Raw genomic sequence first — 16,371 nt, forward strand, 5'->3', positions numbered from 1 at the left:
TGGTGGACAGTACCAGTAACCCTTACATAAACTGACACTGCATATGAAATACATCTTTACAGAATCTTTGTGTTTAGTTTTTGACCTTTCTCATCACTGCTAAATACAAGCTTACCTGTGTTGTAAGCCAATTCCATCACTTGAAAATGGCATACTGTTCATTGACCTAGTTCCAAAGTTTTTTCAAAAGCATTTTGAATTTGCATTATTTCTTTTGATAGGCACAGCTCGAAGAGAACATGCCAAGTGAGATAGTCAGCAAAATTCATCTTGTGGACTTAGCTGGCAGGTAAGGTACAGCAAACTTGCTAGTAATATATACTTGTCTGCCCAACTCAGATTCAGTTCCCCCTTTTTACTTAGGAGTTCTGGCAAGAATTAAATGAGCAGATGAACTTGGAAAAATGTGTGCATGTTGAAAGGGGGTGGGGTGCCCCCTCCCCCCAAGCTTCTAGAGGGCTCCTTGTGCTGTGTGTGGAGGAACTAAAATGATAATTGATTATAACTAGTGTATCTTCATGGAAAATGTCAAAACAATTTTCTTGCTTTTTAGAATTTTGTATTCCAGCTAATAATTTCTGTCTCAGATTTCTTTAAATTTATGATGCTTGTATGCATTACATCATAGTAATATGGATAAAAGTTATCGTGCAGAATCGTCAGGTTCATTGGCATTTCAAGTTGCCAGGTGATAGAATAAGAAAGGTATCATGCAGAATCATCAGGTTCATTGGCATTTCAAGTTGCCAGGTGAGAGAATAAGAAAGGTATCATGCTTGGCATTTCACTTTGCCAGGTGATAGAATAAGAAAGGTATCATGCAGAATCATCAGGTTCATTGTCATTTCAAGTTGTCAGGTGATAGAATAAGAAAGGTATCATGCTTGGCATTTCACTTTGCCAGGTGATAGAATAAGAAAAGTATCATGCAGAATCATCAGGTTCATTGTCATTTCAAGTTGTCAGGTGATCGAATAAGAAAGGTATCATGCTTGGCATTTTACTTTGCCAGGTGATAGAATAAGAAAGGTATCATGCAGAATCATCAGGTTCATTGGCATTTCAAGTTGCCAGGTGATAGAGTAATAAAATCTTTGGTCTGGGCATAACATCTTACTTCAGATATCTTCTACATTTGTGAAAACTGTTACATATTGTGTATGTTACATATTGTTCATTGTGTATGTTACATATTGTTCATTGTGTATGTTACATATTGTTCATTGTGTATGTTACATATTGTTTGTTGTGTATGTTACATATTGTTCATTGTGTATGTTACATATTGTTCATTATGTATGTTACATATTGTTCATTGTGTATGTTACATATTGTTCATTATGTATGTTACATATTGTTCATTGTATATCAAAATTAGATTATCCAAATCTTATTGCTGCACTATTTATTGTGGTCCTCTGTGGACAAATTTTAGTGAATGTATGAAAAGAAAGCTAGTTATTGGTTATAATAATAGTCTTCGTTTTCTGTTGGGTCTTCCTAGGTGGAACAGTGCCTCCAACATGTTTGTAAATTATAATGTACTCAGTTTTGATGAAGTGATGAGAAAATATGTATTCTCAATGATGACAAGAATATTTTATAGTAAGAACAGTATATTGAAATCTCTTGTAGTGTGTTGTAGTCATCTTGTATCTTGTGTTCATCAAATGCTTTTATCTGATGAGATGAAACTGTAAGCAAAATATTCCAACATATCAGCCATCGCTGGTGTCATTCAAATGTTTTCCTAGTATTTGCCTGCTACCCTATCTTGTTAAACTGCAGTTTCATACCATCCACACTTTGCTGCATAATTTATATAATTGCAAACAATTTTTTTAATTTTTTTTTTATTTAACCAAAAGTCAAGCACATATCTCTAACACTTGTTCTCTACTCCTGGTTGTTTTCAATTGAGCGTGAAATGGAATGAATGTTTTTGGTCTCCTTTGACATAGATTGAACTGTCTTGTCAAAAAAGCACTTCCAGTGATGCAAAAAAAAAACTAAGCATCTTCTAGAGTTAGACTGGTCTATACTGAATAAAAGCATTTACGATGATACCAAAAAGGACAAGCATCTTCTAGAATCAGACTGGTCTGTATTGAATAAAAGCATTTTATGGCACTCTTCAGTTTCACATTTTGCATAGGGTTAGAATTTTAAAGAAAAAGAATTTACCCGGCTTTCCTCACTGGTTATACTGGCTATTTAAAAAAGACCTTGTATATCTTAGGTATATTTAAAAGAACCATTAATTCCCTTTATTTTGGTGTATGATTGATGGGTGTAATATGGGTTTATAGAGTATACAGCTTGACTTTACTCCAGATGTGCACCTTTCAAAAAAGTGCTAGCTCCACTTGGTCATTTTCACTTGCTGAACTTCAGAGGTAATTGTATCAAAAAGAGCCGATAACTTTTTTACATTTTATATATTTGGTAATTCATTCATTGCACTTTCAGAATCTGGTATTGTCTAGTCTGGCAAAATTCATTTTCCCTATTTTAATAGCTGCTATGGAAAGTGTACTTTAGACTAATTCAGTCTGATTTTTTAGCACAAGGGAGCAGTCATTTTAGTTAGCAGTGTGCTTAGATCATGTACAATTTCCAAAAGTACAATATCCAAAGAAATATCATCCACATTACATTAATGTAGCATAGAGGTATGTCAACATTCTCTCCACTGTGCATGTTTTAAATGCAAACTACTTCACCTTACATATGTCACTCTCTCAAAAGTAATAACTGGTGAGTGCCCCCTTTACAGTGATGCCAAACAAGACAAGCATCTTCTAGAATTAGACTGGTTTGTATTGCATGAAAAACGATACTAATCTTAATTTGATGAATCATCTCTGACAAAATATGGTGATGAAATACGCAAGTTTTAACATGAACATTTTTGAAATTCTGGAATAGCAAGAAGCCATTCCTGTACAAATAAACAGTGAAAAATTGCAGGCTTCTCTCTTTATGAATTATTGTATTTATCATGTAGTATTATATGATAACTAATGAGAGAAACCTTCGTTATGGTAGAATAGACAACCAGCATGTGAATGACATCTTTCACACTATATGCATGCTGTTCATTAGGTGGTTTAGGCCAGTGGTTGAGCCCATTGGTATAATGGTCCATTGATGGCTTGTAAAATTCTGTAACCTGATGATATATTTAGCTTAGCTTATTTCAGTGGTTTTCTGAATTGTCTTGAACAGTACTTTTTGATTGAAACTTTGTAGGGCGGGTCCCTTCACAGAATGACTAGGAAAATGGGTGTTGAAAAGATTTTCAGCAGTTTCTGAACTCTTAAAATTGTTGGGTTTTTTTTCTCATAAAAGTCTGACAAATGTTTAGATCTTTTATATAATACCAAGATCAGATGAAATTGTCATGACAAGATTTTATAACTTAGAAGAGAAAATGAAATTGGGTTTAATTCAGATTGCCAAGAATGCCATAGTACGGCTCCATTTTTCTTAAACAAATATATTGATGAAGAATACAATAGAGATGTATTGCATTATTCATGTATTGGGAAGGCAGAGAATGGCCATGTGTCCCATAATAATGGGGTCAGTCATCTTTGTGGATTTTCAAAGCCAAAATTATTTGAATGTCATGGATGATGAAGCACTTTCTATTGTTCAACTCAAAATATAATCTTTCTTGATTATCTTGTATATTCTAGTAGTCTTTGCTTTTGCTGTCAAAATATTTAAATTGTGCCCTAGAGGATGAGATGTTTGTCAGTAAACCATTTTTGCTTAGCACTGATAAAATGTATTTATTATGTCTTTAAATCTGTGTTAATCCTTGAAACATTGAGGGGATTATGGCTAATTCCTGCAGTGACCTGGTAGAAATAGGTGTTGGGCAGTCTGGTCCATGTTCTGATATGTTCCAGATTAAATCGTGTCTGCTAACAGCCATTTGCTGTCATTTTGGCTTTCTTATCTGTTCAACTCCTCTTCAGTAGGCTTTAGTTCAGTGCCATCCTGACCAAGTTTGTCTTTGTTGGTATGTTGCAGAAAATTTTCCTCTTGCAGCTTTTAGTAGACATATGGTTTGTTTACTTTGTATACTTGCATGCAAGTCAGGTCCACTGCATACTTCGTAGACCCAGATTTGCCATCACATTTTATATGCAGTTTGTTTAGATCAGTCAGTAGAGCAAAGAATGTAGGCCCTATTTTGCCAGTGCATTATGTAACAGCAGATCAGGGTTTATGTTGTTTACATGTTGACTCATAAGCAACTATACAGCATATATGTTATATGGTACTCCCTAATTGTAATGCTATTCATGAAATCTATACAGGTGACCAGCTTTATAAATCAGAACCCCACATACTAAGGGATGTTCAAACATGGATTTATGATTATATTGCATTAAAACCGAAAAATAAGGTATTTAATGATTTGAAATCACATTATAGTTGGTTCCCATGAGCCAAGAACTGAACAAAATGAATTAAAATTTTTAGCAATGATAAAATATGATAAATGGAATCCATGGTTTGTACAATTTTGAAAAATCCTTGAATTTGAGGAGTTACCTTGAAATCAACTTGCATTTGTAAAAAAAATGTTATTTTTCCCCATGAAAAATCCTTGAATTTGAGTAGTTACCTTGAAATCAACTTGCATTTGTAAAAAAAATATTATTTTTCCCCATGAAAAATCCTTGAATTTGAGTAGTTACCTTGAAATCAACTTGCATTTGTAAAAAATATATTATTTTTCCCCATGAAAAATCCTTGAATTTGAGTAGTTACCTTGAAATCAACTTGCATTTGCAAAAAAAATGTTATTATTTTTCCCCATGAAAAATCCTTGAATTTGAATAGTTACCTTGAAATCAACTTGCATTTGTAAAAAAATGTTAATATTGTTCCCCATGAAAAATCCTTGAATTTGAGTAGTTACCTTGAAATCAACTTGCATTTGTAAAAAAAAGGTTTTTTTCCCCATGAAAAATCCTTGAATTTGAGTAGTTACCTTGAAATCAACTTGCATTTGTAAAAAAAATTTTATTATTTTTCCCCATGAAAAAGTCCATGAATTTGTTGATGCAATCCCTGAACTTTGACAAAAACTCTCAAAAAATCATTTAAGCACATATTAAATGTGGAAACTGAATAAAATATATCACTTTTTAAATTCAGATATAGTGTTATTTGCTTGTTTTTTTAAAATATCAATAAACAAATAAAATGGAATAAAGTTGGGTGGATTGAAAGTCACATGACACTCGTAGTTCCCAGATGGAGTTGTGTCTTTATTGTGGTTGCACTGTTGTACTTTTTCTATTACTTTTTAACTTATTTATGCAGTGATAAACTGAGTAACTTATGGAGAAAGTTCAGTTTCCATAAGAAAGAAAAATCCTTGAACACATTAACATGTGTGCCATGTTTTTGTATCATGAGGTTGTACCCTGCTTCTGAGCTCTGTACCATCAACATCTTTTAAGATACACCAAAGTTTTTGGTATTTAAGAAATGTAGACAGCTAGACTTTCTACTTGCTTTCCAAAATACAGTGGGAAAAACATAATGTTTGAGACCCGATTTTTTAGGCCAAATATTGGAGTCAGAGTTTGTGTCTGAATTTTAGACTAATTTGGCCTGATATCTAAAAAAGACTGGTTCAAACTGCACACGGACAGGTGAATCTTAACAAAAAGTAGGATAAGTTGAGATTTTGAGTAAAAAGTGACCAGGCTTTATTGTGAGAGACAGCGTTACACTAAGGAGTATTATAGTGAGGAACATGATATACTTAGGGGCTTTAAAGCGAGTGACAGTGATATAATGAAGGGCTTTATAGTCAGGGGCAGTGCTATACTACGGGTCTTTATTGTTAGGGACATTGGTTTAATATAGCTTTAAAATGAGGGAAATTGGTATACTGAAGGGCTTTATTGTGAGGGACAGTGGTACACTATCTGTCTTTATAATGAGTGACATTGGTTTACTCTGGCTTTAAAGTGATGGATTGGTATAGTGGGGTTTTTTTGTGAGGGACAGTGGTACACCATAGGTCTGGCTAGTGAGGGACATCGGTTTGCTGGGGTACTTTATAGTTTTTGTAGTCCTCATTTGGAGGTTTTATAGATTTTCAGTCATTATTGTAAAATTCAGTATTTTGGCCAAATGTGTCATTCTTAGTAAGGCCCAAGAAACTGTCTGCCAGTAGCTGTTTGCTTTTTTTGTGGCTGATACAATGTATCTATTTCCTTGGTGGGTTTAAGAGATTTTAGATAAATAATTTAGGTGGTTACTGAGCAAATTTGGTATTTAATGACTGAATGAAGATGATGGTAATCAAATTAAGATGAAGGGAAAAGTGGATATCTTAAGTAAGGTGGCTGAGTTGCAAGATTAAAAGTGGTTTGTTTTGGTAAAACTTGTATGGTGACAGGATATAATTAATGCACTCAAAGAATGATTTTTTTTAAAAAAACATGGTAAATTGTGTTGCTTTGGTCCAAAGTAAACTTTTTTCTTGTAGCTAATGAGGAAGCAACATGTTTACTAAAAGTGTAAAGGAAGTCACAAATGTTCTCATTTGTATGACAAGTCTAAACTGCAGATATGATTCAGCACTATGCAAGATTTCACATTTTATGAGTTTGATTGAGGGTGACAAGTACTTTGGTCATTGCTATGCATTTATCCTTAAAGGCTTGTAAATCATGGCTAATCTTTTTTATAAATTCTGATTTAGGTCAGCAGTTGTGATAATGGTTTAGTTTTAGCTAATGCTTCAGTAAAATTTATATTTATATTTCCCAAAATGAAAGAAATGCAAAAAGATTTGATTGTTAAGCAAGATAGCATCATCCTATTCCCCCATCCCCATTGCAAATTGATTTTGGCAGACACAAACCTCCCAAAATTAATATATTTGTAAAAGCATTGATCCATGAAAAGCTGTAATCAGTATAAAAAAGATGTCGTTTGGCTATGATTGGATGACAGAATTTTTATCAAGTCCGACAGACTAGTGGCTTTGGGGTGGGAGGTTAGTGAAAAATTTAAATGCTACCGTTTTTTTACATTGAATTGGGTATACTATGTTTTGCTTTCACTTAAACGTGTACAAAAATCGTTATAAAAATTATTCCATTATGTAAAAATATTTTAAGTAGACTAAGTATAAAATATTATTCATTCATGTTTTTGAGTAGAAGGCAGGAATAAATACTGTTCTTAGCATCCGAGTATTTTAAATCTATATTTTAGCTGTGGGTTTATGGCTTTGATGGCCAAAATTTGGTTGTTACTGCACGATTTTTATCCAATATTCAACTGTGGAAAGAGCTCTATAATTCAGAAATGAGGATGCTGGCTTTTGAGCCATTATATGTTCATTATCAGTTAATCAGCAAATAGATTCTTTTTTCATGGAAGACTTACTTGTTCCATTTAGTGAAATAGATTCTTTTTTCATGGAAGACTTACTTGTTCCATTTAGTGAAATAGATTCTTTTTTCATGGAAGACTTCATTTAGCGAAATAGATTCTTTTTTCATGGAAGACTTACTTGTTCCATTTAGTGAAATAGATTGTTTTTTCATGGAAGACTTACTTGTTCCATTTAGCAAAATAGATTCTTTTTTCATGGAAGACTTACTTGTTCCATTTAGTGATTCCTAAACATGGCTACAGGTATACAGGGGTAGAAAGATTGTTTGCTGAACTCAGAATGGTGAGAAGTAATCAAGTGGAATTTCCAATCACTCGCCTGTTGACTCTTTTTTTTTTTATTTTCAAGTAAATCAATACATATTTTATTTTATTTTTCAATTTTCATTTATTTCAGAAACTCTGAAAGTACTTGTGTAGTTGGTAGAAGTATTATGTATGCAGCAGTTGTAACAATTTTCTTGATGATTCAATTTTCCATGAATATTTTTACATCTTCCTTTAACATTTTTAATAATTGCATATTGTAAATATTCAGTTTGTTGTTATTAAACATTTAGCAGTATGTGAGATATTTGGGTGTATTCAACCATAAGCTGTCACTTCTTTTTATTTTGTCTTCATAATGTTTAACATAATGTACTCATATTTGTTCAGTTATAAAATCTGCTTTTCAAATTGAATTGTTTCTCAATGCAGTCTGCAGATACCTTCAAAACTATGCCCACTGTAGTAACATGCCTCACATCAGATAATATACCAATATTCCATTGCTCCATTTTAGCATAAACACATAAAAGGGCTCTAGTTTTGCAGTGAGAGACCTGCAGATGAACTGTACGAAATACTTGTGCTTTGTTTGAAGAGGAGCTGTTAGATTGCCTTTTTGATACAAGTGTTTTGGAAAGCTTTTCATTGTAACTGCTCATTTCTAAATACAGTAGTTACCCTCTTATAAGGCCACCTCTTCTAAACTGAAAAGCTGGCATTATAAAATGGGTGGTGCTGCTTGAGAGAACAGAATGGTAAGCATATATAATTAAATTGTCAGGCAGATTGGCTTCTGATAAGGAGTGGATCTGTCTTTAGAGGGGCTTCTGAGGAGAGGTTTCACTATACCTTTATGATGTTCTGGGTGGCTGATTGAGAAGAAGAGTAGATCTATGATTTGTTCAAGACCAATAATACTGTTTGAATAGAATGATCCTAGTGAGTCCAAGAGTAGACATAAGGTAGCATTAGGGTAGCTTCTCTTGAATAGCTCAAGATAATTTGGAGCATAAAGAAAAACTGTACTGATATTAAATTTTTTTTTTCTATACAGCTGAACAATGTGGGTTAACTTTTGGTTTGAATGAACATATTTTATTCCATCAGATGGATTCAATAACATTAGAAAAGCAATAAGCCATCTGGTTTGATAGATTTGCTATATATAAAACCTGCAGTCCAATTATGATATAAAAAAAATTTGGTAGGAGTTTATGTTTCATGCCAGGAGGATTTTCACTGACCCAATTTTTATTAAGTCAGAAGAAGAAAAAATGCAATAATAATACAGATTTCAACATATTTATATTTAAATTTCAGCATATCTGTTCAGTTTTAAAATATCTAACCTGAAACAGACTATATTATATCCAAATCACATGGCATTATGTGTCATACGTCTGACTTTCTAAAAAAATGAGTACAAATTCTAAAACATTCAGTATACAAAACAATTCTATAACAAAAAAACAGATAGCAAGAAAGATACATTTTCATTTTAACATACCTCTACAGCTGAAGATTTTTTACATAAAGTTGATAGCTCCCTGACAAGACTTATCCACATTGTGGTGATATATAGAAAAATAGCTACTGTGGTTGTGGTCAGATCCATGGCCAAAGAACTGAAGGTAAATGGGATGCTTTGTGCATGCTGCAGTGGGTGCACAGAAATCAGTATTTCTAAATTGCCAAGGTTAAAACTATACACCCCATGTTAATGCTGTACATGGAAACAAAGCCAGTACCCATTTTTATTCATATATAGTACAAAAGTATTTTTTTAATGCATAATTCCATGACAAGTGGGTGGGTGGGTGGTATCGACTGGCTACCGGTATATCATACCAATTAAAAATGTTAAAACAATAAGTTCACTTCTAGAAATTTTTTTTTTTTTTTAATTTTGGGAAAGCTTTGGTCCAGGATTTTGTTGTCAAAATTACTTTAGTTTTGGCTTATTTTCTGCATGATACTTACTGTTTACAATGGCTTCTGGACAGTACTTAAAGATATGAAGAGGCAAGCTGTGTAATTATTCATTACACTATAGTTTAGTAAAGTTTTTCAGCAAGTTATTTAATCATGTTTTAGTAATAACTTACAGACTTACAACTGAAGATTGTATAGCAGCAGACTAACGTAGTGTCAAATTGATCGAGTGGATTGAAGACATTGTCAGATCTATAACAATATAAATAATTTGATGTATCAAACATTAAACATTGGGGAAGTGCAGTTTTTTCAAGGTTGAATGCAAGAGTAGGCTTAGGATGATCTTTTTTTTTTAAAGCAATGTTTACTGAATAGCTCAAAATGTCATGGTCGTTACATTTTATTGTCATCGATATGACAACATCATAGTTCTGTGTAATATGGGGAATAAAGGGCATGAAATAATATGACTTTAACCTTTGTCTCATTAAATAATGAACAAGAAAAATACTTATACAGTTTTAATAATTGCAGTGACAGTCGTATGAAAGAAATGATAAAAGTCAACAAAAAGTATACAAGACCTTGGGAAGTTTTGAGAAATTTATGACCAGCTGTAAATCAGCTTCTATGATTTTCTATTGCAGAAACCATGTCAGAAAAGGTCACCATGACCTAATTTTCATGTCTGTTTAACTTTTTGGGTCATTAATTCATTACACCCATAATATCATGACCGTTGTATCATCAACACTCTCAAAAATCAACAGTAATAACTCAACCATATAAAAAGCAGGTTACTGAATTAATTTTCATGCTTGAGTGACTTTCAGCCATTTGTTCATTATAGCATCAGTATATTGAACCCCATTTTGTCCTGACTAATGAAAAAAATCACCATATGAATTCATTTCAGCAAGAATATCTCAACTAGACCAAAAATAAGTCACTTTGGCCCAGTTTCACTGCTTGATTGGCTTTTACATTTTCAGTTACACATTTATTATACCCTTAATATCCAACATCCTGTTTCACTTACACTCCTGAAAATTGTTATGCTGTTGCCTCTCAGGAAGAATAACTTGACCATATAAAAACCATGTCATTGTGACATAATTTGAATGCTTGAGTGATCATTGTATTCTTTGCTATTCATTTATTACACATACAGTATATTACACTATTTCACCTACACACATGAGAATTGGTATTTGGATGTACATGTATCTTAACAAGAGAAACTTGTCTGCATCAACACAGCAGCTTCTAACTCATATATATCTTTAGTATAGTTTTGATGTATTGTGGGTTTGAAACTGAAAGTTTAATTGAATTACTTCATTTACTTGCACATCATGCACATTTCAAAGATGTTCATTTATAAAATGTTTGAGTGTTTAACTTTTTAAAAAATAAGTCTTTATACATAGCTAGGGGTCGATGCAATCCAAAATCATCAAGAAAAAGCTAATAGGTTGGTGTGCATTATCTTGTGGTACTCTCAGTTGAATATCTAATCACAAGTAAGAGTCATTACATGGAAAGGTAGTAGAAAAAAGACTATGTTATGAATTTCCCATAAAATAATAGCTGAATGAGATATTTAAAATTCACCAGATTTGAAAGATTAAATCATAGACTCCTTAAAAAGAATACTCAGAGAACAGGGTATGTTGGTGAGTGAATTTTATATAGTTTGACACAGTTATTGACATCATTCAAACATGTGACTATCAGACTAATTATACTGCTCCAGTGGCCTAGTGGTTAGAGCATCCGCCTTGGATGCGGGAGGTTGTGGGTTCGATACCCGGCCGAGTCATACCAAAGACGTACAAAAATGGTACTAACAGCTGCCTCGCTTGGTGCTCAGCATTAAGAGGTTAGTCTTAGGACTGGTCGGCCTGGTGTCAGGATAATGTGACTGGGTGGGACATCATGCTACATGCCTGCGGCATGATGCCCCAGTGCTAGACATCACTATAAACTGCCACACTGCAGACATCGTAGCGATATGACTGAAAAATTGTTAAAGGTACGTTAAAAAAAATCCAAATCCAAATCCTATCAGACTAATTTAATCCAGATACTCCAGTCACAGTTTATGACATCATTCAGGCATGTGACTATCAGACTGATTTAATCCAGATACTCCAATCATAGTTATTGACATCATTCACGCATGTGACTGTCAGATTGATTTAATCCAGATACTCCAATCACAGTTTATGACATCATTCAAGCATGTGACTATCATACTGATTTGATCCAGATACTCCAGTCACAGTTACTGACATCATTCAAGCGTGTGACTATCAGACTGATTTAATCCAGATACTCCATTCACAGTTATTTACATCATTCAAGCATGCCACTATTAGACTCGTTTAATCCAGATATTTCCATTCACAGTTATTGACATCATTCAAGCATGTGACTATCAGGCTGATTTAATCCAGATACTCCAATCACAGTTATTGACATCATTCAAGCATGTGACTATCAGACTGATTTAATCCAGATACACCATTCACAGATATTGACATCATTCAAGCATGTGACTATCAGACTGATTTAATCCAGATACACCATTCACAGATATTGACATCATTCAAGCATATGACTATCAGACTGATTTAATCCATATCCTGCAATCACAGTTATTGACATCATTCAAGCATGTGACTATCAGACTAATTTAATCCAGATACTTCCATTCACAGTTCTACTTTTTGACCAAAATTCAACCATATAGATGATGTCCCCAGAGAGGTCTGCATTACATTTTGTGCACATTTTAATGTTTACACTTATTGTCCTGGATATTGGTATGGCCATCAGCAACAGACCAGCACCTCGATTCAATGTGATATCAATAACATAATGTAATGATCACATTATTTTGATTGTGCTGTGATATCAATGATATAATAATGTCATGATCACATGAGTTTGATTGTGATGTGATATCAATGACATAATAATGTAATGATCACATTATTTTGATTGCGATGTGATATCAATGACATAACAATGTCATGATCACATGAGTTTGATTGTGATGTGATATCAATGACATAATAATGTAATGATCACATTATTTTGATTGTGATGTGATATGAATGACATAATAATGTAATGATCACATGATTTTGATTGTGATGTGATATCAGTGACATAATAATGTAATGATCACATGAGTTTGATTGTGATGTGATATCAGTTACATAATAATGTAATGATCACATTATTTTGATTGTGATGTGATATCAGTTACATAATAATATAACGATCACATGATTTTGATTGTGATGTGATATCAGTGACATAATAATGTAATGATCACATGATTTTGATTGTGATGTGATATCAGTGACATAATAATGTAATGATCACATTATTTTGATTGTGATGTGATATCAGTTACATAATAATATAACGATCACATTATTTTGATTGTGATGTGATATCAGTGACATAATAATGTAACGATCACATGATTTTGATTGTGATGTGATATCAATGACAATAATTTAATGATCACATGATTTTGATTGTGATGTGAAATCAATGACATAATAATGTAATGATCACATCATTTTGATTGTGATGTGATATCAATGACATAATAATGTAACGATCACATGATTTTGATTGTGATGTGATATGAGTGACATAATAATGTAATCATCATCATTTCAATTTACACAGTAATCATTTATTTTACAAAAGTAGACTTCGTTAAGCTAACATTGTACACCTTGACCTGTTGGCTTGCTATTTAATGGTAGATCTCAATCTCCACTGTTAAACAGTTCAGTGAGTGCAGCTTTATTCACAAGAAAATCCAAGTACCTCAAATGATTAATATCCCTTAGGTATTTATAATATCTTTAAAGGTTTGACAGAAAGGTGTTAATAATAAGCCATAGTAGGTGTGAACACAGTCAATTAACCAGCTTTACATGCTTAGTCAAACATTGGAAAATAATTTGTTTTTTATGGTCTTGTTGATATCAAGAAAATTCTTTGTCAAGGGTATCAATGAAAATATAGACTGAGAGTATATATGGTATTGTATGGCGGAATGCTGGAATATTATTGAATTAGTTCATTCATGCAGTTCATTACAATTGGTATGGAAAGCAATAATGCCTTGTGTTTATTGAGATTGACTATCACTCCATTAAATTTTCTGTCTCATCTGACTGTTTTACCATATATATATATATATATATATATATATATATATATATATATATATATATATATATATATATATGTGCATGCGTACATACATACATATATACATACATACATACATACATTGTGACCTATCAGATTTTTCATTAAGGTGACATGCATTTCACTACACTTTTTCATTTTTTAAAAAAGTTTTTACTTAACAGCTGTTTCTATTATTTATTTACAATATTTATACTTATATTATTAATATTTTAGTTGATTAGTATTGTGTCATACTATACTTGTACTGTTGTACTAGTGCCAAATCTTGGTCTGACAACACAGTATTAGTGCATTTTACTTACAATGGAATCTCACTAGACATCTAAGTTAGGAATGGTTTGGTCATAGTTCAGGATTATTCTATAAAGGATAGGTATGCCAAAAACTGAACGTAGAACTGTATGACAGGATTCATTTACATTTAAAGCTTCATTGAACTGCTATAGCAAGATTCTAGCTACAAGGAAAATATAAAAGTCTAGATGATTTAGAATTCTGATAGCTGAAAGGTATTTGATTGGCGGAAGAAATGCATTAATGGCAATGCATATTTGCCATCTGGACATTATCAAATAATATGCTTCATTATGTACCATATATACTCACTCATAATTTGGATCCAACGTCAAAACTGCACAGACCTAGATCTGTCATAACAAAATATGCTGGCAGATCTAGGTCTGTTGATTTTGTTAGGAGTAATCAGTAGAGTAAAGATAGACCCTGATTTACTGATATATATATATATATATATATATATATATATATATATATATATATATATATATATATATATATATATATATATATATATATATATTCATTCATTCTTACGTTACATGTTTAGGCTTCTATAAACAGTAACACAAGAAAGTGTGAAAACAACAAGCTTTGAAAAATTTAACAAATTATTTATTTCCCTGGAAAAATACTGTAAAAATGAAAATAAGAACTTAAGGTTTTAAGAATCAAATCCAAAAATAATCCAAGAATAATCCAGGAATACAATTTTAGAAGTCTTAATAATAAAATGTTCTAATGAATTCAAGTTCGAGTCCCGGCGAAGAGTCCAAGATGGAAAGCAATGATGTATGCTGTACTCTGAACTGTGTTGGAGTCTACAGTTCCTTGTAGAAACACAAGAAATAATCTGGTGTTTGAATGAATGAAATTTCTTTGTTTAAGAATTCTGCATGAGCACTCAAAATATTTCCAGAGAAATGAATTAATCTTTTAGAATCCAAATATGTCAAATAAACATTAAAATGTAATTCCCAAAATGACACAGCTTTATGCCCCAGTGTTTAGAATCCTAACTCAGAGATCTCTCTCTAAGCAATGGTTTAAAACTTGAATATTGTGCAAAATAGATGCCTGGATAAGGGTCATGTGATCATGATTACATCACATACTCTCAGCATGGCCCTGACAAGAACCAATCATTTTACTCAAAGAATAAAATTAAAAAAAGTTGTTTACTTCAATAAAACTATTTACAAGCCTAGGGTCACATATTCAATACAGCCTCGATCTCACTCTTACTATTCACACAATAAAAATAAATCACTTGTTCATGTGACTGTTGCTAATTTTGAATTAAGGTCGGGAACCAGGTCAGCCTTATGTGTTTACAAAATGAACAGTCAAGGTCAAACTATTTTCTGGAAAAGTATCAAGTTCCTAGTAAACAGAGCTACATTATTTTGACATGTAATTAAATTAAAAATTAAAAAGATTTTAAAATTTACAAACATCAGATATAACTTAAATCAAATTAAATCAAATATGCATAGCTATATATATATATATATATATATATATATATATATATATATATATATATATATATATATATAGAATTAAGCCCCTAGTAACTCCAAGGTCATTATAAATATGGAAATTGTCATCAGATGGTTGTATTTTCTGCTGTTTCCAGTACTCAAGTTTTAAAATCTTTTCTAGAAAACAGCACCCTCCATCCCCCTCACATTTGCAAGAGGAATTCTTGAAAAGGTTTATTTTCTTGTTTCTTTGTCAATTTCAGTGAGAGGGCTGATCCACACTTCAACACCAACTTCAGAGAGAGATTAAAGGAAGGATCAAATATCAACAAGTCTCTTGTGACACTGGGATACGTCATTAAGACACTTGGTAGGTATATGGATAAGACATGATTCACAGACTGGTTACTTTGTCATTTCATGGATAATTTTGGTTAAAATTCAGATGATTGTCAGGTAATTCATAATTTTCATCTCTACTAATCATAGACCAAAAGAGATTATGGGATGGCTTGTTGTCCGTCATCAATCAGTTGTCCATCTGTTCTTGAGCAAAACATTGTTGTCACCACTCCTTCTAAACTTTTTCAAGGATTGGTATGAAACTTAATAAAAAAATAGTGTACCATGGTGTACTTGGTCCTAAATGAAAACAGTGCCACTTGGACATCTATTATAACCACTGCAGTTGCCA

At 32.4% G+C, this 16,371-nt stretch overlaps 1 protein-coding gene across 1 annotated transcript in view; it reads left to right on the plus strand.

Annotated features, from left to right (window-relative positions):
- The window catches only part of LOC149805455 (uncharacterized), a 270,060-nt gene that overhangs the window by 85,170 nt on the left and 168,519 nt on the right, over window positions 1-16,371 (plus strand). The window contains exons 10-11 of the mRNA XM_089934230.1: window positions 222-289; window positions 15,941-16,047. Of these exons, the coding sequence (XP_089790356.1) occupies window positions 222-289; window positions 15,941-16,047 (175 nt within the window). The remainder of the gene's footprint in view (window positions 1-221; window positions 290-15,940; window positions 16,048-16,371) is intronic.

This window comes from Sinohyriopsis cumingii, chromosome 2 (genome assembly GCF_028554795.1).
Source record: "Sinohyriopsis cumingii isolate HCF-2022 chromosome 2, ASM2855479v2, whole genome shotgun sequence".
NCBI classification, from domain to species: domain Eukaryota; kingdom Metazoa; phylum Mollusca; class Bivalvia; order Unionida; family Unionidae; genus Sinohyriopsis; species Sinohyriopsis cumingii.